Raw genomic sequence first — 23,483 nt, forward strand, 5'->3', positions numbered from 1 at the left:
TTGCAAAAAAAAATTCTCGAGAGAGGAATGATAGACAAAGCATACAGGCATAAAAAAGAAAGAAGGCAACTTGGCCGAGTGGTTAAGGCGAAAGATTAGAAATCTTTTGGGCTTTGCCCGCGCAGGTTCGAGTCCTGCAGTTGTCGTTATCTTTTTGTTCTTTTTACCCATGTCAGTTACCAAGATGAAGGTTAACTTTAGGTTGATGTCATGTAGTACATTTTTGATTTTTAAAAATGAGACAGCAACTTTTCATTGTTGGCTGAGCGAAAAATTTTGATGCAATTAGTTTCCCACTTTATCCTTAAATGATGGATTCAATACAAATGCGTTTTTAATGTGGACTTGTTGCCAAAGAAATTTATTGTTAGATTCACAGATAAAAGCAAGAAAAATTTCTCACACCAATTAACTAGGGTTCCCATTGTACCTAAAATCTAGGTAGCTGTTCAGCCCTTTATCTTCTTTCTTCTTTTCTGAGTGAAGAAAAGGTAAACCAACTCCGCTTCCTTTTTCGACACAAGGGCGGCTAAAGGTCACTCCGAATGGTGTCACAAAAATCACTGTTCGAAAGTATAAAAGCACACACCATCACCTTCCTTTACTCTTCTTAGTATCCCACTCTTAAATTAGAAATTAAGTACAACCACATAAATACATAACTACAACCAACACAAAACATTCAAGCTTAGAAATGCTATTCAGAACCTCAACATTTGCTATTTTTTTTCTTTTGACAGCCACCATCCCCAGCCTAGTTGGTTCAATCTGGAGAAATAATTTCGACAGAGTGTCCGGTAAGCTAATGGAGATGTATGAAGCCAATACCTGTGTGAGGTTCCTTCAGGGGGGATATTCTACAGACTCCCTTGTAGATGCTCAGTCCTCTTTCAATAGCCTCAGCCAGCAATTGAAAGATGTGAAGGAAAAGTACACCGAACAGCCTGCATACCTTGAGGTCCTGTCCATGGTCTTAAAAATGAAAGTAAAGGCGTTCGAGGGCATTCCCCCTTTGAAAAGATCTGCTACCGTCGACATGAAGCTGCTATCAAGGGCCCTTTCTTTTGCCTTGAAATTTAACCCGGACAGTGATGCTGATGATGGTTACAGCATCAAAATAAGGAATCACGGTGTCAAGAATGACGGGCCTGCCGATATTTATGTGGCCCACACCTTGGCGTCATTGACCGAGAGCAACTTTCAGGCAGCTGATAAGGATCCTGTGAGTCGTTTTGAGGGTCACAAAAAACTGTACCAGGAGGGTGCAAAGACATTTGAGTTTATGGCACTCATATTTGGTGCCTGTATTGGTCTCCCAGGAATAATGTGCCAACTTTTTATGATCTTTGGTGTTGGTCAACTGGTCAGATTTTTTATTCACCTGATTAAGTTTTCGTTTGATTTGGAGATTCACCCTTAATCCATCCTGGAGGCTGGAGTTTCTGTGTATTTTTTCAGGTGTTTTATTAACAAACCATGTAATTTTTATACCTTTGCATCACTAACTAATTTATAATCTTCCAATTTAAGATCATCTTAAGTAGTTTTATAGAATTATTTTTTTGTTTTAGCGGCAGCATTGTTTTCCAGGGCACTGAATTATGAAGATGCTGTTTGTTTTTACATAGTATACAACATTATACAGCTATTTACAAGATAATGCATTTTTTTCTAGATGCGATCATGATCAGAATGAATATAATTTGGGTTAATGCCCCTGTGCTTTGAATTCTAAAGTGGTACGGTATTTTCCGAAAGTTTGGGCAATAGTCGCTGTGTTAATTGTTTGAGACCGGTTTGAATTTCATCCAATGACTTGGTATCTTTTCCTTCAAAGGCAGTAATTTGTTCCAGAAGATTTTCTTTGAGTCTTAATAACAACCTTCTTGTATGAAAAGTCTTTCTTTCCTCAGTAGGTAGTTTTTTAATATCACCATCAAAACCGTCCATTCTCATTCTTTCTATGGTTGTGTTGATAAAGCGAATGGCTTCTAGTGCCAGATATTTTTTCTTTTCAATGGATTCTTTCTCATTACCATCATTATAAAATCCAGCTAATATTGTCTTTAAAAATTCTTGCGTAATCGATTTCAAAGTTGCGTTGCTGACTTTCCCGTTTGCATTACAATTTTTTATTATTGGGAAAAGAAATTGATAAACTTGCTTTGGGTACACTTTTTCTTTTAACGTGTTAGAATAGACGCTTTCGTTTTCAGAGATGAATTTTTGACAATTAGTTATGAGATTTTGACATTTGATGTCATCTTTATTCGTGTAAGATCTTAATGCTTGCCTTTCATATGCTTTGTAAACTAATTTTAAAGTATGTTTGGAAAATGGGATACCTTCCATAGATTTTGTGACCTTGAATAATTCTGAACATTCATCACCACAAGTGGTAGGATGAGTCTTGATAATTGCTTGTAGGATACTGTAGAAAATGGGGAGATCAAGCATAGTTTTCTTACTTGTGGATAAATTATCTTTAACCCATTTGATGGAAACATCGTTACAATTTGCTTTCAAACAACTCTCGACAAATAATCCAATGACATGTTTATTTACTGAAAATTTTCTATCAATGTTCCAATGGGATAATGGGTATAATTGCAATTCTGAATTGGGAACATTCTTTAAGAATTCAGGGGTTAAGCTCAATTGGAAGTATTCATTCAATGCGTATAGGCATGCATATTTTATCTTTGGAGATGGTGATTCTCTGGAGTGGAATGCCTTACAATATTCAAAAAGTAATCTTGAATCAATGATTCTTCCCGGAATGGTCTTAATCAATTCATCTACCATTTCCAAAAATAATTCCTCTGTTTTAATTCTAGAACAAGCTCTTAGCATCCATGTATAAGTGATGGCATCTCTCTTAATACCTGGGATTTGTTTCTCATAAAGTTTAAATGCACCTGTGACATCTGTACAATTAGCCAGAGCGCCTAATGCAGCATTAAATTCAATTTGATTTAATTCCCCACTTTCAATCCGTCTTGTTACAATGTTCAGTATCATTTCCGCGGTATTGTTCGAGACGAAGGATGATTTTTGTTCGGCTAGACCCTTAAATAAGATTGTATTGGAGTACTCATTAATAGGTATATCCCATTTTTTCCTCCAATTATACATATCCACGGCAGATTGAGGTTGATTTAATTCATTAAAATAATATTCCATAATGGAATTCATTGCTGCAGCACCCTTTTTCTTTGCCAGTCTAGTTAAGAATACAGCCTTCTCCACTTGTCCCCTCTTTAGGAATTTTTGAACATCTCTGGCGATAAGTCTTGCATCACGTAATTGTTCACCGTTGATTCCCAGGATTGTATATATTAATCTCTTATCTTTACTCTTGGCGAGGAATTCCAGATCGGATTCGCTAGTGGGTCCCAGTTGTAAATTTTGCGGTGGTGGGGACTGGGGGTAGCTCTTTCTAATGATATGGAGGGCTTGATCCTTGGAGTATGCAGTCTTGTTTAATTTTTTCCATTTAAGTCTTTTCCTCTCGGTTAGATGTTCTAGTTGTTTCTTTGATTTGTTTGGTAGGACGTTAAATTTTTCAAAATGGGACAATTTTTCTCGAAGTTGAGATGAGTGAGGTGTATACGTGTGGAGGGATCGACGACAACATAAGCTTCTCAACATTCTTGCTGTTCTTTCGTTCCTTCCTTCGTTCTTGTAAGTGAGATAGAAAGCTAAGTTTTATTTGATTTTCGCGACGCTAATTATAATATTTACACATGGTTACGTAGCAATCTATAAATCATCGAGTGGATTAATTACATCTTCTCTTGGCTTGGTCATGGTTCCATTCTGCATTACATTTTCCAAATCATCCAATTCCTTCACTGCCTCCACTGTCAAATTGGTGTAAGTAGTATCATGTACCGCTATATCATCTTCAATTCTTATTCCCACATTTCTAAAATATTCCGGTATTTCTGGATCATCTGGGATATACAAACCAGGTTCCATGGTGATGACTTGTCCTGATTTCAAAGGTTCATAACGAGACATTTGTGGTACATCATGAACGTCCAACCCAAGATTATGACCTATATAATGCGGGTATAATCTAGTGACGTCCCAATTTCTAATATGAGCAATACCCAAATTTAATAATTCTTGTCTCATGAATTGCACACTCTTTTCATGAATATCATGTAATGAAAATGCGTTTTCCGCCTTGCATAATGAGATACATTTCCTTTGCACATTCAATACAGCTTGGTAAAGATCTCTTTGCGGTTGTGTGAAAGTACCTGAAATGGGCCAGGTTCTAGAGATATCAGCACAATAACCACCTAATGCGCCCGCCGCATCCACTAGAACCATTTCATCATCGAACATGACATCGTCATTCCTTGTATAATGAATGCAAAGGGCATTGGACCCTGCTGCGACGACGGGGACATAGGCAGATTTATCACATCCACCAGAGATGAATTGGTACTCCAGGAAGGAATGCAAAGTTCTCTCATTCCTAAATCTACGAGCAAATGCCTGATTATAGGCTCTTCCTGAGATCCTACCGGCACATCTCATCAACTTGATCTCCGCAGCAGATTTAACTAATCGTTGTTCCCCGACTAATTGTCTCACTTTACTAGTGGAGGTAACGATACGTTTCCCCGATGCACTTGATTTCAAAGTGTCGAGGATGACACTTCGATGTGACAAGTTTACATTAGCCGATGTAGAATCGAAATACACGGTATCATTCCTCTTTACAAGGTCCCTTACATATTTTACAATATTCCCCTGCGAGTTCTCGAGAGCCGAATCCGCATTAAATATCTCCTGTACACCTTCCACGCCCGTTCTAAACCCGTCCCATTGTTCCCTGAAGGGGTCCTTTGGGGGTACAAACATATGTAGTCGCGAACCAGTGGATTCCAACACCATGATGGAGTCCGGTTCGTTCCACCCGGTCAAGTAATACAGATCTGTGTCCTGTTGGAACGGGTAGAACACGGCCCCGGAGGCATGATGCACTTGGTTCCCCTGTATGATGAGAGCTGAGTTGGCCGGGAGAGCCAGCTTGGTGCGTCTTTCGTAGTACTCCAGGGCGGTGATCCCCTGTGTTAGTTGGCCCGAATGGAGCTTCCAGGGACGTGTTTCGTGGATGGGTTGTCCCGTTTGCAGGGGCAGACGTGTTCTGTTGGTGAATTGGAGCTGTGAGTAAGCTCTGGTGCGAGTGAGTCGGCGAAGCATTGGATGGATGGATTGCTGGTTGATGGTTGATGGTTGTTAGATTGGTTGAGAAGCATTGATTCGAGAAAATTGAGAAGGGAGCACTTACGTAAGCCAGGCTTTCGTTAACGCCGCTGGGCCCGTGCACCCCTAGCAAAAGCCGAGTAACCGGAGAAGCGGAGAAAGAGCTCCGCGGCAATACGAAGGAACATATACGGTTGATCTATATATATATAGTTGTGTGGTTGGATACCAACGGTGATTGCTCGATACAACCACACCACCAACACCAGCAATGGACCACTGGGAGCACTATAACCCGTACAACGCAGCCTTCAACAAGTCGACGGGCCTCTCAGGGACTGTGTCGCCTCTGGACGCCACCTTGGAACTGGACCCACTGCCACAACAACACAACCATTTCGAAGGCCCACTGCATATAATATACAATGATACAGACACTACCATCATACGACAAGCTTCCCTTTCTCTCTCGCTTTCTCCTTCTCTTTCAGATGTAGATATGGACTCGAACTCGGACACGGATTCGGTCTCGGACGCTGATTCCATTATCGCTACAAAGGACGGAATAAAGGGCGCCAGGATTAAGAGATCTCATATAAGGAAATACTCGTTTTGCGTGCTGGGTGCAGCGATAAAGGAACAACACAGCGAGCTCCCCATCAACACCCAGCAGAAGATCGATCTGAGAAGGTATCATAGACATTCGTTCCCTTTCATCTCGACGCATGTCGCCAATTATCAACCGTATACGTCGTGTTCTTCCTCGAGCGTGAGTTCCGAGGATGAAGACGAAGAGGACGACGGCGATGATTCCCAAAATTATACATATAACTCATTTAGACCAACGGCTCATGGAGCAACTTGTTGGTGATCATATGTAACGTTCAATAATATTCTTTTTACACTATATAAAAATTTAACACATTTGCACATTTTCACCTTCCGCGATGAAAACAAGGGTCTCCCTCATTTTGAAAAAAAAATTATAAGTTTCACTCTATTGAACAAACCTACAGCCAACCACGCAACCAACCATCAATCCTCCACTTAATATGCTGAGAAGATCCGCTACAAGGTTATCCACACAATGGAAGCCAGCATTGAGCAAAAGAGTCCTATTCAATGTTGCAAACGTCGTGGCAGCAAGACAAATATCCTCCAAACCAGAACAATCATTCACCAAATTGACAAATGAAAATGATCCAAACAGGGAAAAATTCTTTCAATACACTTGGGGGACATGGTTGAAGAATGATAAATTGGAGAAGGAAAAGAGAACTACAAAGTTCTCCATCGAGGGACTTAACGATATAATCACCGACCTATACTCTCAACCTACTACAACTACACAGGCAGACTCTATCCCACCACCAATCAATAACAAAAACAATACCGTCTCATTGCCCCAGAATTTGACTCCAGAACTACTAGGTTCTTCCACCAAAACAACTCCAGTGCAAATTACAAGATTATCAAGCATCCATGAGGGGAAATACCATAGAGTCTACAAGATTGATACAAATTTAAATACTTCATTCATCTTAAGAATACCATACCCATTAACGGACCAAACTACTCAAAAATTCCTCATTGAGAGCGAAGTCGCAACAATGGATTACGTATCTTTGAAATTGAAAATTAACGTCCCCAAGATCTTCTCCTACGCTTCTGATGCTAAGAACCCATTGGGACAACCTTTCATATTACAACAATTCATCGATGGTCCATTGTTAATGAGACAATGGAACCCATTGGCTGATGATAAGGAAAAACCACAATTACAAAATGCAATTAATATCGTCTCGGATTTCCAACAAAAATTAAATAAGGCAACTTTTAAAAATTCAGGGTCCCTTTATTTCTCTGCTAGAAAATTAGATCCTCCCACCACAGCGGAGGAAGTGGAAACAATAGATTCTCGTTGGTATGTAGGACCCTCTGTGGAAAAATCTCTATGGAGAAATAAATTACAATATTGGAAATTAAATGATCTATTGAAATTATTGGGTCCCTGGAAACAAGAAAACGTGACATCCATCATTCAGGACACTGCAAAAGTACAATTGGAAACATTAAAGAAGGAGGAAAAAAATGCTGCTACATTGTCCGATAATATCTTGACATTCCAAAATTTGACCCATTTGGCACCATCATTGTTTGAAAGTTCCATAACAAAGATCCCCAATTTGAAAGAATTATTGAAACCACGTTTATTCCATCCGGATTTGGACCCCATGAACGTCATCATTGATGCAAAGACAAAGGAACCATACTTGTTGGATTTTGAAGCAACAACCATTAAACCAACTATATTACAACATTCACCACAATTCATCAGATACGATGGACCCAAGATTTATGATTTACAAAAGGATACCCCTGAGTATAAAGAATTATCAGATGCGGAGAAGCAACAATACGAATTCATTTATAAGAGAACTCGTAATGAATATATGTGGGAAAATGCAATGAATGAAAGAACTCCAGATTTAATTACAACAATGGCACCACCAATTAAATTGTTAAGATCACCTTATGTTGCCTCTTTGGAAATGAAAGATGAATTGGAGGAATATTTATTGGTAGATGAAGCCATGATTCAATTATCTAAAGTTTGGTCCACTTTCTATGAAAATGGGTTAGTTAAGGAGAAGGAATTCCCCTTGAAATTTACAGAAGATCAAATTAAGAAACATAATGATGAATTGACTGCATTCCATGAAAAATTAATTAGAGTCCCATTTGCTGCAACAAAGGGTTGGGTCCCACAGGATATGTTTGACAATTTATTAAAGAATGGTATTATTGTTAAAGATAAGGACGGTAATTATTCAATTGCCTCCGAACCAAAATCAAAATCTACCTAGTTTTTTTTGTTAGTCAATAATTATGTACATAAATTGCCTTCTCTATTTAAATCTCAAAACAAACCTGTAAATAATAGTTACCCCTCCCCAACAAAAATTTACCTAATGTTTCCAGATGTCCCTTGATGAAGATGGTTCAACATTTTATAAAAGTAAGGGAGTCGTCTCAGCGATGGCGTGGATCATGAAGTATGAGTTCCAAAAATGATCAGAAAGTTATAGTAAGTATATCCTGTCACTAAAAAATGAAAGACTTAAAGATTATACTAAATGAATGATTAAAACTGTTTTGGTGTTAAACAATTAAAATATAGGAGCGTACAGTACCAGGTAATTATTTTTGCAAGAGGATGCAGAAAAGACTATAATGCCTTTTGTTACTGAAACTAAAATGAGTAAACTGCTGTCACATGACTATGGCCGTATAAAAGTATTTTTCAATGTTCGTGTTTCGTTATAAAATGTGTGGGTTTTGCAGTGGAGATATAACTCCACCTGTGGAGATTAATCTCCACCATGCAAAGGCTACAAACAGTAACACTATGGGGAACCTCTTGATCCCCTAATTTGACAACAGTAGCATAGTCCGAATACTCGATCTGCATTGAAGTCAGCCTTTAATCATCTATTTTCATTGTTAACCATTTATGTTACTTGTAATATGGTCAGTTGAACACTTAAGACCTAACTTATGCTCAAGTAATTAATCAGTTCACGTAACAAGACAACGTCACGTGGAAATTTTCATTTTGCGCCTTCCACAGTTGTGACTGACTGGGCTTTTCCTTTTTTTTTTCGAAAAGGCCAACTGGCAAAAATGACACACACTAAGAAAACCACGTAGAAAGCGGCGATATTGACTCCTTTTTGAGCAAGATACAGAGAGTGAACACGTACGTACCAAAGTAAAGACATTGAGGTGAGGTTTTGGTTGCTTTGGACCCCACTACATACGCATGGGAACGAAAGAATGAGTAATTTCTATCAACATGTCTTGTCTGGTAAATGCCCCCCTCGCCTCGAGGTATATAAACTTCTGAAAAACTTTCGAAAATTTAATTCATAAGTAGTTTTCTTACAATAAGGACAAAACCAAGTCTGACTACAACAACAACAACAACAGAACAACTCAAAACATCATGTCTGCTCTAGATATCAACAACCTACAGAACTCCTTCCAAGAAGCTTTCAACTTATCTGGATCTCCAGGTGCTGTTTCCACTTCTCCTACACAATCTTTTATGAACTCGTTACCACAACGTTTAAGCGCAGCAAAGCAACAAAAAGTGCTAAAACCTTTCTCTACAGGTGACATTAAGATACTTCTGTTAGAGAACGTTAACGAGACTGCCATTTCCATCTTCAAGCAACAAGGTTACCAAGTTGAATTCCACAAATCTTCTCTTCCAGAAGAAGAACTAATTGAAAAGATTAAAGACGTTCACGCCATTGGTGTTAGATCAAAAACGAAATTAACAAAGAAAGTTCTTGAACATGCTAAAAATCTAGTGTGTATTGGTTGTTTCTGTATTGGTACTAACCAAGTCGATTTGGATTTCGCCGCTAATAAGGGGATTGCTGTCTTCAATTCTCCCTTCTCTAACTCTAGATCCGTCGCTGAACTATTAATTGCTCAAGTTATTACTTTAGCTAGACAAGTTGGTGACAGATCAATAGAATTACATACTGGTACTTGGAATAAGGTTTCTGCCAGATGTTGGGAAGTTAGAGGTAAGACATTAGGTATCATTGGGTATGGTCATATCGGTAGTCAAGTCTCTGTCCTTGCGGAAGCAATGGGTATGCATGTCATCTATTACGATATTGTCACCGTCATGGCTTTAGGTACATCTAAACAAGTTCCAACTTTGGATGAATTATTAAACAAGGCTGATTTTGTCACTTTGCATGTTCCAGAAACTCCTGAAACTAAAAATATGTTGTCTGCCCCACAATTCGCCGCTATGAAAGATGGTGCTTATGTTATTAATCTTTCAAGAGGTACCGTGGTGGATATCCCATCTTTAATCCAAGCTATGAAGGTTAATAAGATTGCCGGTGCTGCCATCGACGTTTATCCAAATGAACCTGCCAAGAATGGTGCTGGTTCATTTAATGATGATTTGAACAAATGGACTTCTGAATTGGTTTCATTACCAAATATCATCTTGACTCCACATATCGGTGGTTCTACTGAAGAAGCTCAAAGTGCCATTGGTATCGAAGTCGGTAACGCTTTGACCAAGTACATCAATGAAGGTAACTCTGTTGGTTCAGTCAATTTCCCAGAGGTTTCCTTGAGATCATTGGATTTGGATCAAGAAAACACAGTTCGTGTATTATATATCCATCAAAATGTTCCAGGTGTCTTAAAGACTGTTAACAATATCTTATCTAACCATAACATCGAGAAACAATTTTCCGATTCTAATGGTGATATTGCTTACTTGATGGCCGATATTTCTCAAGTTAATCAAAGTGATATTAAGAACATTTACGATGAATTAAATCAAACCTCTTCCAAGATCTCTATTAGACTACTATATTAATTGATTTAGATCTATTTTATATGTATATATGAACTTTTAAAGTAACTATAATGAGTTAATGTAACTATAACCTTCCACTCCATCTACTTCTCTCTTCTAATGTATTATTTCTATGGATTTTTACGTAATCTAATTTCGCCGGGTAACACAAATTCCCGAAACTTTAATGATTTCAAGATTTGGTGGGTGGCAAAATTAACATTTTCTGCTTTAGACGATAGTTTAAAACAGGACCTTTCAGTAACAAATAAACCACCAACAGGAAAATCAATCACTCAACGAATACTTCTTTTATTTTATTTGTTTTCCTATTTTTTCCAAAACCATAACTGTTAAAAGAAAAAGGATCTAATAAACAGATATAAGAAATATACAATGTCCTTAACCAATGCTGCCCCCCTTTTGGCATTATTGAAAGAAGACGACGATTCCATCAAGTCATATGCATTAAAATCTATCAATGAAGTTGTAGACCAATTATGGCCAGAAATTGCAAATGAAATCACTGACATTGAAACTTTATATGATGAATCCAATTTCGATGATAGGAAAATTGCCGCATTAATCGCATCGAAAGTTTATTACAATCTTGGTGAATATGAGTCTGCAGTAAGATACGCACTAGGTGCTGGGGATTCTTTTGATATCAATGAAAATTCTCAATATGTGGAAACTATCGTCTCACAAAGTATTCAAATGTATGTCAAGTTAGCTAAAAAGAATTACGAAAAGAGAGGAGACGTTCCTGTAGATCTAGATCCTAAATTGACACTGATTTTTGAAAGAATGATGGAAAAATGTGTCCTTGCTGGAGAATACAAATTAGCATTGGGTATCGCATCAGAAGGTTTTAGATTGGATGTTATCGAAAGAATACTTCAAGAAAGAGTTAAGCAAGATACTGAGGCCAACGCCTTGAAACTAATTAGTTATGTCTTAACTACAGCAACAACCACTATTACGAACACTCTTTTCAGATCTCATATTCTAAGAGCTTTGTTTGCCATCTTGATAGCAATGGATTCCACCGACTATTTTACCATTTTCAAAGTCGTGGTAAACCTAAATGATGCAAAATTGGCCATTAAACTTTTTGAAAAATTAAAAGCATCAGAAAATCTTGAAGTGTCATATCAGATTGCATTTGACTTGGTATCAGCTGCATCACAAGGGTTATTAGATGTGCTAATTGCTCATCTGACTTCAGAAAACTACGATTCCGTTTTATTGGATATTCTAACAGGCCGTCCAACCTGTGATTACTATAACACATTTTTATTCAGCAACAAGAACATCGATACTGAATTGATGAATAAAGCCAAATCATCGTTAGACGGGAAATTCTCTATTTTCCATACCGCAGTGAGTGTATCCAATGGGTTCATGCATGCAGGAACCACTGACAATTCATTTATCAAAGCAAATTTGCCATGGTTGGGCAAGGCTCAAAATTGGGCTAAATTTACCGCCACGGCTTCTCTTGGTGTTATCCATAAAGGTAACCTTGCTGAAGGTAAAACTGTCATGGGACCATATTTACCAGGTAGTCGTGCTACTTCAAGATTCATCAAAGGTGGGTCCTTATATGGGTTAGGGTTAATTTATGCCGGGTTTGGTAGAGATATTATTGACTACTTGAAATCTCAAATTACGGAAAATAGTTCAATTAATGGTGATGAAGATGTTGATGTTTTATTACATGGTGCATCATTAGGTATTGGTCTTGCAGCCATGGGATCTGGTAGCGAAGATGTATATGATTCTTTAAAGGAAGTCCTATACAATGATAGTGCAGTATCTGGGGAAGCTGCAGCCCTAGGTATGGGTTTGACAATGCTTGGTAACGGTCATAAGACAGCTGTACATGATATGTTTACTTACGCACAAGAGACTAAGCATGGTAACATTACTCGTGGTCTAGCTGTTGGTTTAGCCTTGATAAATTACGGGCGCCAGGAATTAGCTGATGACATAATTGAAAAAATGTTAGCAAGCGATGAACCTCTATTGCGTTATGGGAGTGCTTACACAATCGCCATGGCTTATGCAGGGACAGGTAGCAATAAAGTTGTTAAGAAATTACTACACATTGCTGTTTCTGATTCCAGTGATGACGTTAGAAGGGGTGCCGTTACAGCTCTTGGGTTTGTATTATTACGTGATTACACTACTGTTCCAAGAATTGTCCAATTACTATCAGAATCGCATAATGCACATGTTCGTTGTGGTACAGCATTTGCCCTAGGTATTGCTTGTGCGGGTAAAGCATTACAATCAGCTATCGATGTTCTTGAACCATTGACAAAGGACCCAGTAGACTTTGTTCGTCAAGCAGCAATGATAGCGTTGTCAATGATATTAATCCAGCAGACTGATAAATTGAATCCAGAGGTAAAAAAAGTTAATGAAAATCTTCTAAAGCTGATCACAAACAAGCATCAAGAGGCCTTGGCTAGATTTGGTGGTTGTGTCGCTCAAGGTATAATGAATGCAGGTGGACGTAATGTTACCATCCAATTGGAAAACTCTGAAACTGGTACCCTTGATGCCAAATCAGTAGTTGGGTTAGCAATGTTTTCTCAATTCTGGTATTGGTTTCCATTATCCCATTTCTTATCTCTAGCATTTACACCAACAACTGTTATTGGTGTTCGTGGAAGTGATTTAGCTATTCCAAAACTTGAATTGAACTGTTACGCCAAAGAACATGTATTTGATTATCCAAAGATGTACGAGCAGGCTGCCGATAAAGAGGTAGAAAAGGTTGCCACTGCTGTTCTATCTACAACAGCTAGAGCGAAGGCCAGAGCAAAGAAAACAAAGAAGGAAAAGGAACCAGCAGAAGAGGAAAAGGCAAAGACCAAGCAACCCGAAAAGGAAGAAGATAAAAAGCCTGCTGCAGAAGCCAAACCCGCCAGCGAGGATGTTTACAAGACGAAATACAGTAGTAAACCTTACAAGATTGGAAACATGAGTCGTGTACTACCTCAACAATCCAAATATATATCATTTAATAAGCAGGAGAGGTTTATTCCTGTTCGCAAGTTCAAGGGTAGTAATGGTGTAATTGTTTTAGATGATAAGACACCAAATGAACCAATAAGCCTCATTGAAACTGTCACACAAATGAAAGACGTTAATGCACCATTACCGGCTGCATTCACTGTCGAGGATGATATTGACTACAAGGATGAATAGTTTAACTTAAATTCTAAACAATCAAACCAAATAATGTATACGACATATTAATACAAACATAAACTAAATAAAATTCAAATAAATGCAAAAAAATAAATTGATTACATGAAGTCTATATATATATATATATATCAAAGATGGCAATGCTTTCTTTAGAGTTTAAAAGTTCTATGAAGGCGATAATTAATTAAATCTTCCCAAGGCTTCATCGACGAGATCCTTGTGATCCTCTGATATTTCACCATTCTTAATTTGCTGTATTCTTTTACGATTACCTTTCTCCTTTTCTAATTGCTTTTGCACTCTCACCTTTCTTTCATCAATAACATTTTGAGTCTTCTTACGCAAGAAAGAACGTAAACCAGAATTCTTCCCCTTAACCTCAGGTTTTATATCTGGAATATCTTTATTTTCTTTAGATTTATTCAAAGATTGATTAGTAATCTCAGCCAAATCCTTTGCAGATAATCTTGTTGTGGATGCACCCTTCTCAACAGTACCGATAACATTTGGATCCAATGTAATGGTGTCAGCAGGTAATTTATTCAACAATGTTCTGACTTCTTGTTCCTGTCTTTGTTTAGTTGTCTCGAATGGATTAATTTCCAAGGCATCATAATTAGCTTCACCAGCACCTGGAATAATTAGATTCGTTATCCCAGTATTATGTCCAACACTTAGCAAATCCTCAAATGGAACAAATTGCAGATTGTTAACTTTATTACCTGGAAATAATTGTGACATGTAAGGTGTATTTCTATTGGATTGACCACCCATAGAGCCAAAACAAGGTCGTGATTTGAAGGCGTCCTTCCAAAGAGTCACATGAGGTCCTCTAGTCATGGCCAATAGTCCAGTATCTGAAATTGTAACGTTTGTTCCTGGGGTTGGAAGGTTCTCTATTGTATGTAGTTCCTTAAAGTTTCTAATATCCCAAATTTTCATTGATTTATCTGCACCCACGGTAACCATATTGTAACCACTTCTGTCTATGGCTATACTATTTATGGGGCCTCTCGCGGAAAGAAGTCTTACCAGTGGGTCAGGCATAGATGGTGACCATAATGTTACAGTCCCATTGCTATGACCGAGATGCATTACAGCATTCCAAGGGTTTTGAGTCATTGCGGTTGTAGGACCTAATTTAGTTCTTAATTCGGAAACTAATTGACCTGTAGAGACGTCCTGGTATTTCAACCAACCCGTTTCACCAGCGGTAGCTAGTAAATAATGGTATGGTAAAAATTGTAAATGTTTTGCCTCTATATGTTGTTTCAAACGATGTAATTCTACACCTTCATGATCATAAATGAAAGTATATTTCTTTTGTGCAACAGCAAAAAATTGTTCATTTTGTAGATAGGTAGCCGCATTACATGTTTCATTTAAGTTCAATTCAGCACGAAGTTCACCTTTCCTCCATTCCATGGATGCCACATGACCTTTCTTCCCGCATATTAGCATGTGAGTCCCATTCCTGGTGAAATTAACCCCATAGGGGCCAAATTCCTTCAATTGAAGGTCTAAAGCTTTATTTGCAGTGGTTACATCTACACCAGATTTAATCTCTGATTGTCTTACTTTGAACGTTTTTTCCATCTCATCTTCGGCTTCCATAAAACCAGTGGTTTCAGGAAGAAGATATTCCGTAGCCGCAGCAGAAGATACAGCCTGTTTATATTGATCATCAATTCTACGTAGACCTCCTTTCAATTTCTTATCCTTCGTCTTCTTGTATGAATTATTATTTGATTTTGAACTTCTGTCTGGCCTTTCAAATTTCCTTTGATTATCCCTCTGCTTGGGAGCCCTTCTTCTTTCTGTGTTTCCAGCCATTTCCTGTGGTCCCTATGATTGCCTTTGTTACTTCTTATGAGTTTATTTAGCTATCTACGACTTTTCGATGCTAACGTTAATATTAATTCAAGCTCATCGCAGAAAATTTTCAATAATTTTTCAGAATATTACCCGGAGCTGCTTTTAAAGCTAGTAGCTTTTAAAGTTACTGAATATTGGGAAATTGATATCGTTACTATAGTCATTTTCGCTTCAGATTTAATCATCTATTCGTGTGAATAGGTTTTTCCTTTTTGTAAGCATACCCAACATCTACACAGCCACGTTCTTGTGATATTTGGTAAATTGAAGGGTTAAAAAGTATTGCAGTACATGCTCAGAATATTTCTACATCAACAGCTTCTAAACACCGCAAAAACAAGAAAATACGGGCGTGTGGCGTAGTTGGTAGCGCGCTCCCTTAGCATGGGAGAGGTCTTCGGTTCGATTCCGGACTCGTCCAAATTCTTTTTTGGTTGATAATACAAAAATCTTGGGATATGAATATGTTAACGTTAAGACTAAAAATAAACTAAGTAGCTTGATGTAAAAAATGGAAAAAAGAACAGATTAATCACCTTCCAAAGAATTCATTAGTTTTTTCTGTAGATCTTTCAATTTCTCTTGATCACTTTTCTTGGCAGGCCAACCAATCAATAAACCAGTCTCTTTATCTCTCTTTGGGATAAAATGGAAATGGACATGTCCAATTTGCTGGGAAGCGATCTTCCCATTGCTTTGTAATAAGTTATATCCTGGGCCTTCTAATTCATCTTCGCCCGCAGTTAACTCTAACGCTTTGGCAAATCTCTTAGCGATGGGTAAGATGTCCACCAAATATTGATCTGAGATGTTATGTAATTTGGCACCATGGTATTTCGGGATAATAATAATGTGACCCTCTGCTGTAGGTTCAATGTCCAAAAATGAATAAGAATATTTAGTTTCAATGAGTTTCAAAGAGGGAATGTCGCCGTGGATGATTTGACAAAATGTGCACTCCGGGTGGTAATAAACTATAGGCGTGTTAGACATGTTACCTTTCTTTATGGGCTATTATTGCTACTTAGATAAGTTTTTACAAAAAGTTACCATCTCCAGGATTTTTCATTTGTATAGTGGTTTGTTTTATAGTGCGAGCTTTATGTAAGGTACCCCTAACGTCATGAATTAATGACAAGCGCCCTTCTAGTCAAATTCTCTTCATTTTTCTATCTAAATTGGGTGAATAAGTACAATATGAAGATGGCTGCTGAAAAGTAATTGCATATTTTTTATTGTGGTTATTAACAAGTCTCGTTTCCTGAGTGTGACACTTCCACTAATAATCTTCCGGAGTAAGCGGACAAAGGAGTCAAATATGACTCCAGCTCAGTTATATCGTGGTTGAAAAGTTTAGAGCTCAAAAGTCAACTCGGTCCTGGGAATACAATAAAACAAAGGTGAGATGTTTAAGAAGGCAATAGTGTCAATAAGGTATAATTCACTCAAGAAGTCGAATTTCTATTATCGTTCACTTTCGTATACAAGCGAACGATATCCTCAAGTGCAAAGGGATACCAAATTTAAACGATTGAACGAAGATGACATTAGTCACTTCAATTCTATTCTTTCCAAGGATCAGATCTTGCATGCTACCCCAGATAATCCATTGATAATCTACAATGAGGATTGGATGAAGAAATATAAAGGTCAATCTTCTTTAGTTTTGAAACCAAAGACTACAACACAAGTGTCTCAAATTTTGGCCTATTGTAATAAGGTACAGTTAGCCATGGTTCCACAAGGTGGTAATACGGGACTAGTTGGTGGGTCAGTCCCGGTTTTTGATGAAATTATTCTGTCATTGTCAAATATGAACAATATCAGGTCTTTCGATGAACTTACCGGTGTCCTAAAATGTGATGCTGGTGTAATATTACAAAATGCCATGGATTATGTTTCTGATAAGGGACATGTTATTCCGTTGGATTTGGGAGCTAAGGGGTCTTGTCAAATGGGTGGTGTCGTGGCTACAAATGCTGGTGGATTAAGGTTTATTAAATATGGCTCCCTCCATGGATCTGTGTTAGGTTTGGAAGTCGTGTTACCGAATGGTCAGATACTAAATAGCATGAAGTCCCTGAGAAAAGATAACACTGGGTACGATTGGAAGCAATTATTTATTGGTTCGGAAGGTACCTTGGGTATAGTTACTGGTGTTTCTATTTTGACTGCACCCAAACCAAAGGCAAATAATGTGGCATTCTTGGCTGTAGACAGTTTTTCCAACGTACTAGAAGTATTCAAAAGAGCCAAGGGCGAATTGAATGAAATATTGTCTGCTTTTGAATTTATGGATAGTACAGCAGAAAAACTGACTGAGAAGTACTTACCTGACTTACCCTTCCCCCTCGAAAGTGATCAAGAGGGTAATGAACCATCATTTTACGTATTAATTGAAACCTCAGGCTCTAACAAGGAACATGATGACAACAAGTTGGAAAGCTTTTTAGAGAAAGTTATGGAAAGTGAGTTAATTGTCGATGGGACCATCGCTCAGGATGAGACCGAGCTAACTAATTTATGGAATTGGAGGGAAATGATTCCAGAATCTACTCAGATGAATGGGGGTGTTTATAAGTATGATGTTTCGTTACCCTTACCTGACTTATATTCTTTGGTGGAAGCCACAAATGAAAGACTAAAGAAGTTTAATTTGATGAGTGAAACAGAGTCTTCGAAGCCAGTCATTGCTGCCGTTGGGTTTGGTCACATTGGTGATGGGAATTTGCATCTTAATATTGCAGTGAGAGAATATAACAAAGAGGTTGAAAAGGTCCTGGAACCGTTTATCTATGAATTTGTTTCTTCAAAAAACGGATCCATTAGTGCAGAGCATGGTCTAGGCTTCCAGAAAAAAAATTATATCAAATATTCTAAAAATGATAACGAAATTCAAATAATGAAAGATATAAAGAGGGAGTTTGATCCCAATGGGATTTTAAACCCGTATAAGTGTGTATAAAGATGTAAACTATAAATTATAAACATTTGTCTGTTGGTTTTATTTTCAGTTGGAGAAGAAATTGCTGTCACTTGTGCGCGAAAATAAACTCCCTTTAAAAAAAGGTCGTTAAACATTGAAGAATCTAACCTGGCTTCATCATTTGAAATATTCCACTCAAATTACATTGAAGTGAGATTAGACTCATTCACCTCTCAACACTACCAGGTATAACAACCATGAACCATTCTGTCCAAGCCAATGTCAGAAAAAATAACATTTGCCGTTACCACCTCATATCAGAAAAAGGGAGTTCAAGCAGGTTATAAACTGTTTCAATTAGAAAATAATGCATTGACAATCAGAAAAGTGAATCATTATGCAAATACTGAAGATAATAATACAACAGTCAAAACATTTTGTTACCTAAGACCAAGAAATAGGCCTATTACCCCCGAACATTTACAAGATAGGACTTCTACCGTAGACTGTTCTGATTATATGCTCATTGGAAAATCAGATGGATATATTGATGTGATACAAGATTATCAATATAAAATTGAAAATGAAATCACTTTAGAACCTAAGTTTGTCTTAGCTTGTATCCCCTATATTCATGAAGAAGATCCACGTCCCGACTATATGATTTTCGATTTACAATTCAAGAACAAACTACTGTATTCGGTCACTTCCCCGGGGGAAGTTTCTATTTTTATCCTTAACCTACCAGATGATTATATTCAAGTGCAGAATAGTCAACCTTTCCAAGAAATTGGGAAATTTACCGACATGGATGAAAGGGATGAGGCATCATATCGAAATGAAGAAGCGCTATTTTTCAATGCCATTGATTATACTGAACGATCTCCCTCAACCCATATATGCAGTTTTTTATTATCTTGGAACTATTCGGAACCAAATAAAATACGTGTTCCAGAAACAATATCCAAGGGGACCTTGCCTCTTCAGAGATGGAAAAATACTCCAGGCTGCCGAGTTATATATTATACCTCCATTCATATTTTCTTGGAACAGAATATTTCTTCCTTTCAAATCAACCCATTGGATAGACTAAGCTTCTTTTCCGTTTCACCTAGGTCATCTATTACACTGAGAAGAATAATACTGCCGACTTCGTACGTGCAATTTCTGGAAAGAATAAGGGCAATAAAAGAGCATTTAAGGTCTTCAACAAAAGAGGAAGAACCCATTGAAATTATTCAATGGGATAGGTTAGCAAATCAGTTTGGTCATGATTCCTTCCATGATTGGATTCTGGCTTCATTTGAGGATGAGCAGAATCATCAGCAAATGCTCTTTTCAGTTTTTTTGGGTGGAAGAGGAACTCTTTCCGCAAAGACAGCTATTGTATGGAAAGAAAAACTAGGGAGTATGGAGGATGATTTATATCGTTTTTTCTCTCGTGGTGGTAATGATTTGCTTAATTCTATTGATGTTGATCTTGACACTTTAGATTTTAGCAGCATGACAGCTGATACACTGGAAATGGATCCTAGGCCTTTGAGTCGAAGGAGGCGATTGGTGAGAAGAGCTAGAAACTTTAATTTTGATACCCTCAGCTCAACCACTCTAGACGATTGGAATTATGCCACTTTTCTAAGAGACATCCGAAAAAATGTTTTCACAGTAGACTTCAAGATTGCTCACAGGAGGGAAGAGACTCTTAAAAATACGTTGGAAAAAAGAAGTTATTTAAGTAGAATTCACCCCACAACAACTTTCTTGACTGACAACTACGAAGAATTGGAACTTATAAGCATAGATCATTATCAAAAACTGTCTATGTTTAGACCAAAGTTTTCAGATGCTCCAGTATCTAGGTTCAATTACTCTGGTGAAGACACCAAATTAAGCACAATACATCCCCCCGATTTATTGACCACTAATATTGATACTCTTTCATTTAAAAGGGCTATTATGAATCTAAAAGTATTTCAAAAACTATTCATTATTTCTGACACTTTATGCATGGTTATAACAAGTGGTGGGGTTTTGCTCTTAGACAGACATGACTTTAACGATAAAAAGCATTTAGTTGGGAAGGATAACAATTATCGCTCTGTCAAAATTGCACTGTATAAAATTGGGTTTATTAATGATGGTCTAGTGTTGGTTAGTTATTTTCAACAGAATTTATTAGCAAATGATTACATACTCATATTCACACTTGTTATCACGACTATTACTAATGATATTATTGTACTGAAGGGATCATTTGGTTTAGGGAAGAGAATAGGAACAATTAAAGTCTGTGATAGGTTATTAGTCAAGAAACAAAACTTACACATCGATAAACTACAGATAATTGATTATCAATTATCCGAAAAAGATTCTTTGCAGAATAAAAGAAAAGGATCATTTTCTGACGATGAAATTGAGAAAAGATTATGCTTATGATTTTGTGAGTTTACTCACACATTCTTGACTATTAAAAGAGACGGTTTTTGACAATATAGATAGTAAAACATACATACAATTGAGTAACATTAATACAATGTGATGATATATTACATTTATTACAGTTAAGTAAATAAATTTTACATGGTCTGTTAATAAAACACCTGAAAAAATACACAGAAACTCCAGCCTCCAGGATGGATTAAGGGTGAATCTCCAAATCAAACGAAAACTTAATCAGGTGAATAAAAAATCTGACCAGTTGACCAACACCAAAGATCATAAAAAGTTGGCACATTATGCCTGGGAGACCAATACAAGCACCAAATATGAGGGCCATAAACTCAAATGTCTTTGCGCCCTCCTGGTATAGTTTTTTGTGACCCTCAAAACGACTCACAGGATCATTATCAGCTGCCTGAAAGTTGTTCTCGGTCAATGACGCTAAGGTGTGGGCTACCTGGATATCGGCAGGCCCATCATTCTTGACACCTTGGTTCCTTATTTTGAAGCTGTAACCATCATCAGCATCACTGTCCGGGTTAAATTCCAATGCAAAAGAAAGGGCCCTTGATAGCAACTTCATGTCGACGGCGGCAGATCTTCTCAAAGGGGAAATACCCTCGAACGCCTTTACCTTTATTTTTAAGACCATGGACAGGACCTCAAGGTATGCAGGCTGTTTGCTGTACTTTTCCTTCACATCTCTCAATTGCTGGTTGAGGCTATTGAAGGAGGACTGGGCATCTACAAGGGAGTCGGTAGAATATCCCCCCTGAAGGAACCTCGCACAGGTATTGGCTTCATACATCTCCATTAGCTTACCGGAAACCCTGTCGAAATCACTTCTCCAGATTGAACCAACCAGGCTGGTGATGGTTGCTGTCAAAAGAAAAAAAATAGCAAATGTTGAGGTTCTGAATAGCATTTCTAAGCTTGAATGTTCTGTGTTGGTTATATTTATGTATCTATGTGTTTGTACTTAATTTCTAATTTAAGAGTGGGATACTAAGAAGAGTAAAGGAAGGTGATGGTGTGTGCTTTTATACTTTCGAACAGTGATTTTTGTGACACCATTCGGAGTGACCTTTAGCCGCCCTTGTGTCGAAAAAGGAAGCGGAGTTGGTTTACCTTTTTGAAAGGTCGTTATAAAATTTAATTTGTGGTTGCAAGTGTTTTTGATTAAGTTGGCCCCCCTTTACCTTGTGAGCTACTAAGAATGTTTCCAAAAAATAAGTATAAAAGAGTCATCTTTATTTAAAATGAGAAAACTTGCTGGAACCGAATATCCTACAGATAAGAAGTGTTAAGAGTAATTCTTTAATTCAAAGTATTCTTGGTTTATTACGTAAGTAATATATAATATAATAATAAATACCCAAAGGGTCGAGCAGTCAAAGACGTCTCAACATGGTAGCTTATATACGTTAGCATATGACAGAGTGTCCAATACAATGCAACCCCCTACTTGCATACTAAGTGGTCTGACACGTCCGGTGATCGATCGGATCGTGTCCCTCCGAAGGTGGCCAACCAACGGTTACCCGTATTAAAAGACTTATAACAAACGGTTATGGATACTGTGTAATAACGCTAACAAGAAGCTAATATTTATTTAATTTTGTAAGTATTTAAGAATTCTGGGTTTTAATTTTCAATTAAAAACTTTTTACTTAGAAATAAAAAGTAAATAAAATTTTGAAATTAAGAATCAGCTTCTATTTCTAAAGCTTGGTTTAATTTAGTTACCTATCGTTATGGTGCCAATCAACGAAGTGTTAATTGTTTAAATGTGTGTTAGGTAGATTTCGATGAGCTCAACCATACCTAATAGTAGTCCATGAGACCTATAGGATGGATTGATAGTATTAGCTGAAATACTAAGAGTAGACCTGAGCAGTCACTCAGGGTTAGACGCGGATAGTTACCCCAACACTCAGGGTAACCGTGTCATTGAAGAATCTTGATCCAACCCATCGAGCGTTGTCGTCGTCGACTTACCATTCAACTTATCATGAGGAAGTTGGTATCAGTTGGAACCCTTTAGGTAATTACCATAAATAGAACCAAGCTTATATAGTATTCCTGAACGTATATCTAATTTGACCTAGTTACTCAGTTGGAGTTGTTTATATATTAAATAACTTTAACAATGTGTCTTTGAACACACTAATATTTTCGGTTAACTTTTTCCCTACAGGAAGTGTTGAGAGTATTAATAGACTGACACGCTGTCGTTTCGTAAAATGCAATATGCTATGGGAATTTTATATATGAGAGAAGACGCTCTCGAAACAATTATTTAGTTCTATATTATCTATATTCTATTCATCCCTCATAAATGGGAAAGGAGATCAGTCGCGTTCCAACAACTGAATAGATACCATTCACTCATAAACTTTATCA

At 37.5% G+C, this 23,483-nt stretch overlaps 12 protein-coding genes and 2 non-coding genes across 14 annotated transcripts; 9 read left to right on the top strand and 5 right to left on the bottom strand.

The window, feature by feature from the left end:
- The first annotated feature begins 64 nt into the window (after nucleotides 1-64).
- NCAS0Etrna18S lies at nucleotides 65-146 on the top strand. The gene has a single exon. It is a non-coding gene; the product is annotated as a tRNA-Ser (tRNA).
- Nucleotides 147-694: 548 nt separating this feature from the next.
- On the top strand, nucleotides 695-1,420 carry NCAS0E03430 (uncharacterized protein; the record flags this gene model as incomplete). Its single annotated transcript, XM_003676722.1, has 1 exon — nucleotides 695-1,420. One exon carries the CDS (start codon nucleotides 695-697, stop codon nucleotides 1,418-1,420), a length of 726 nt encoding a protein of 241 aa, XP_003676770.1.
- A 311-nt stretch (nucleotides 1,421-1,731) lies between these two features.
- MRX1 (Mrx1p) lies at nucleotides 1,732-3,651 on the bottom strand (the record flags this gene model as incomplete). The annotated part of the gene is made up of 1 exon (XM_003676723.1): nucleotides 1,732-3,651. One exon carries the CDS (start codon nucleotides 3,649-3,651, stop codon nucleotides 1,732-1,734), a length of 1,920 nt encoding a protein of 639 aa, XP_003676771.1.
- A 111-nt stretch (nucleotides 3,652-3,762) lies between these two features.
- On the bottom strand, nucleotides 3,763-5,220 carry ICP55 (aminopeptidase; the record flags this gene model as incomplete). The annotated part of the gene is made up of 1 exon (XM_003676724.1): nucleotides 3,763-5,220. The coding sequence occupies one exon, from the start codon at nucleotides 5,218-5,220 to the stop codon at nucleotides 3,763-3,765; it is 1,458 nt and encodes a 485-aa protein (XP_003676772.1).
- Nucleotides 5,221-5,494: 274 nt separating this feature from the next.
- Nucleotides 5,495-6,094, top strand: NCAS0E03460 (uncharacterized protein; the record flags this gene model as incomplete). Its single annotated transcript, XM_003676725.1, has 1 exon — nucleotides 5,495-6,094. One exon carries the CDS (start codon nucleotides 5,495-5,497, stop codon nucleotides 6,092-6,094), a length of 600 nt encoding a protein of 199 aa, XP_003676773.1.
- A 181-nt stretch (nucleotides 6,095-6,275) lies between these two features.
- AIM9 (Aim9p) lies at nucleotides 6,276-8,090 on the top strand (the record flags this gene model as incomplete). The annotated part of the gene is made up of 1 exon (XM_003676726.1): nucleotides 6,276-8,090. The coding sequence occupies one exon, from the start codon at nucleotides 6,276-6,278 to the stop codon at nucleotides 8,088-8,090; it is 1,815 nt and encodes a 604-aa protein (XP_003676774.1).
- A 1,139-nt stretch (nucleotides 8,091-9,229) lies between these two features.
- Nucleotides 9,230-10,639, top strand: SER3 (phosphoglycerate dehydrogenase SER3; the record flags this gene model as incomplete). Its single annotated transcript, XM_003676727.1, has 1 exon — nucleotides 9,230-10,639. One exon carries the CDS (start codon nucleotides 9,230-9,232, stop codon nucleotides 10,637-10,639), a length of 1,410 nt encoding a protein of 469 aa, XP_003676775.1.
- Nucleotides 10,640-11,014: 375 nt separating this feature from the next.
- On the top strand, nucleotides 11,015-13,837 carry RPN2 (proteasome regulatory particle base subunit RPN2; the record flags this gene model as incomplete). The annotated part of the gene is made up of 1 exon (XM_003676728.1): nucleotides 11,015-13,837. The coding sequence occupies one exon, from the start codon at nucleotides 11,015-11,017 to the stop codon at nucleotides 13,835-13,837; it is 2,823 nt and encodes a 940-aa protein (XP_003676776.1).
- Nucleotides 13,838-14,020: 183 nt separating this feature from the next.
- UTP7 (Utp7p) lies at nucleotides 14,021-15,673 on the bottom strand (the record flags this gene model as incomplete). Its single annotated transcript, XM_003676729.1, has 1 exon — nucleotides 14,021-15,673. One exon carries the CDS (start codon nucleotides 15,671-15,673, stop codon nucleotides 14,021-14,023), a length of 1,653 nt encoding a protein of 550 aa, XP_003676777.1.
- A 390-nt stretch (nucleotides 15,674-16,063) lies between these two features.
- Nucleotides 16,064-16,136, top strand: NCAS0Etrna16A. Its single transcript has one exon. It is a non-coding gene; the product is annotated as a tRNA-Ala (tRNA).
- A 107-nt stretch (nucleotides 16,137-16,243) lies between these two features.
- On the bottom strand, nucleotides 16,244-16,708 carry NCAS0E03510 (uncharacterized protein; the record flags this gene model as incomplete). The annotated part of the gene is made up of 1 exon (XM_003676730.1): nucleotides 16,244-16,708. The coding sequence occupies one exon, from the start codon at nucleotides 16,706-16,708 to the stop codon at nucleotides 16,244-16,246; it is 465 nt and encodes a 154-aa protein (XP_003676778.1).
- A 412-nt stretch (nucleotides 16,709-17,120) lies between these two features.
- DLD2 (D-lactate dehydrogenase) lies at nucleotides 17,121-18,680 on the top strand (the record flags this gene model as incomplete). The annotated part of the gene is made up of 1 exon (XM_003676731.1): nucleotides 17,121-18,680. The coding sequence occupies one exon, from the start codon at nucleotides 17,121-17,123 to the stop codon at nucleotides 18,678-18,680; it is 1,560 nt and encodes a 519-aa protein (XP_003676779.1).
- Nucleotides 18,681-18,920: 240 nt separating this feature from the next.
- GID12 (Gid12p) lies at nucleotides 18,921-21,077 on the top strand (the record flags this gene model as incomplete). Its single annotated transcript, XM_003676732.1, has 1 exon — nucleotides 18,921-21,077. One exon carries the CDS (start codon nucleotides 18,921-18,923, stop codon nucleotides 21,075-21,077), a length of 2,157 nt encoding a protein of 718 aa, XP_003676780.1.
- Nucleotides 21,078-21,279: 202 nt separating this feature from the next.
- Nucleotides 21,280-22,005, bottom strand: NCAS0E03540 (uncharacterized protein; the record flags this gene model as incomplete). Its single annotated transcript, XM_003676733.1, has 1 exon — nucleotides 21,280-22,005. One exon carries the CDS (start codon nucleotides 22,003-22,005, stop codon nucleotides 21,280-21,282), a length of 726 nt encoding a protein of 241 aa, XP_003676781.1.
- Nucleotides 22,006-23,483: the final 1,478 nt, after the last annotated feature.

The sequence above is a fragment of the Naumovozyma castellii genome, chromosome 5 (assembly GCF_000237345.1).
Source record: "Naumovozyma castellii chromosome 5, complete genome".
Taxonomy (NCBI): Eukaryota; Fungi; Ascomycota; class Saccharomycetes; order Saccharomycetales; family Saccharomycetaceae; genus Naumovozyma; species Naumovozyma castellii.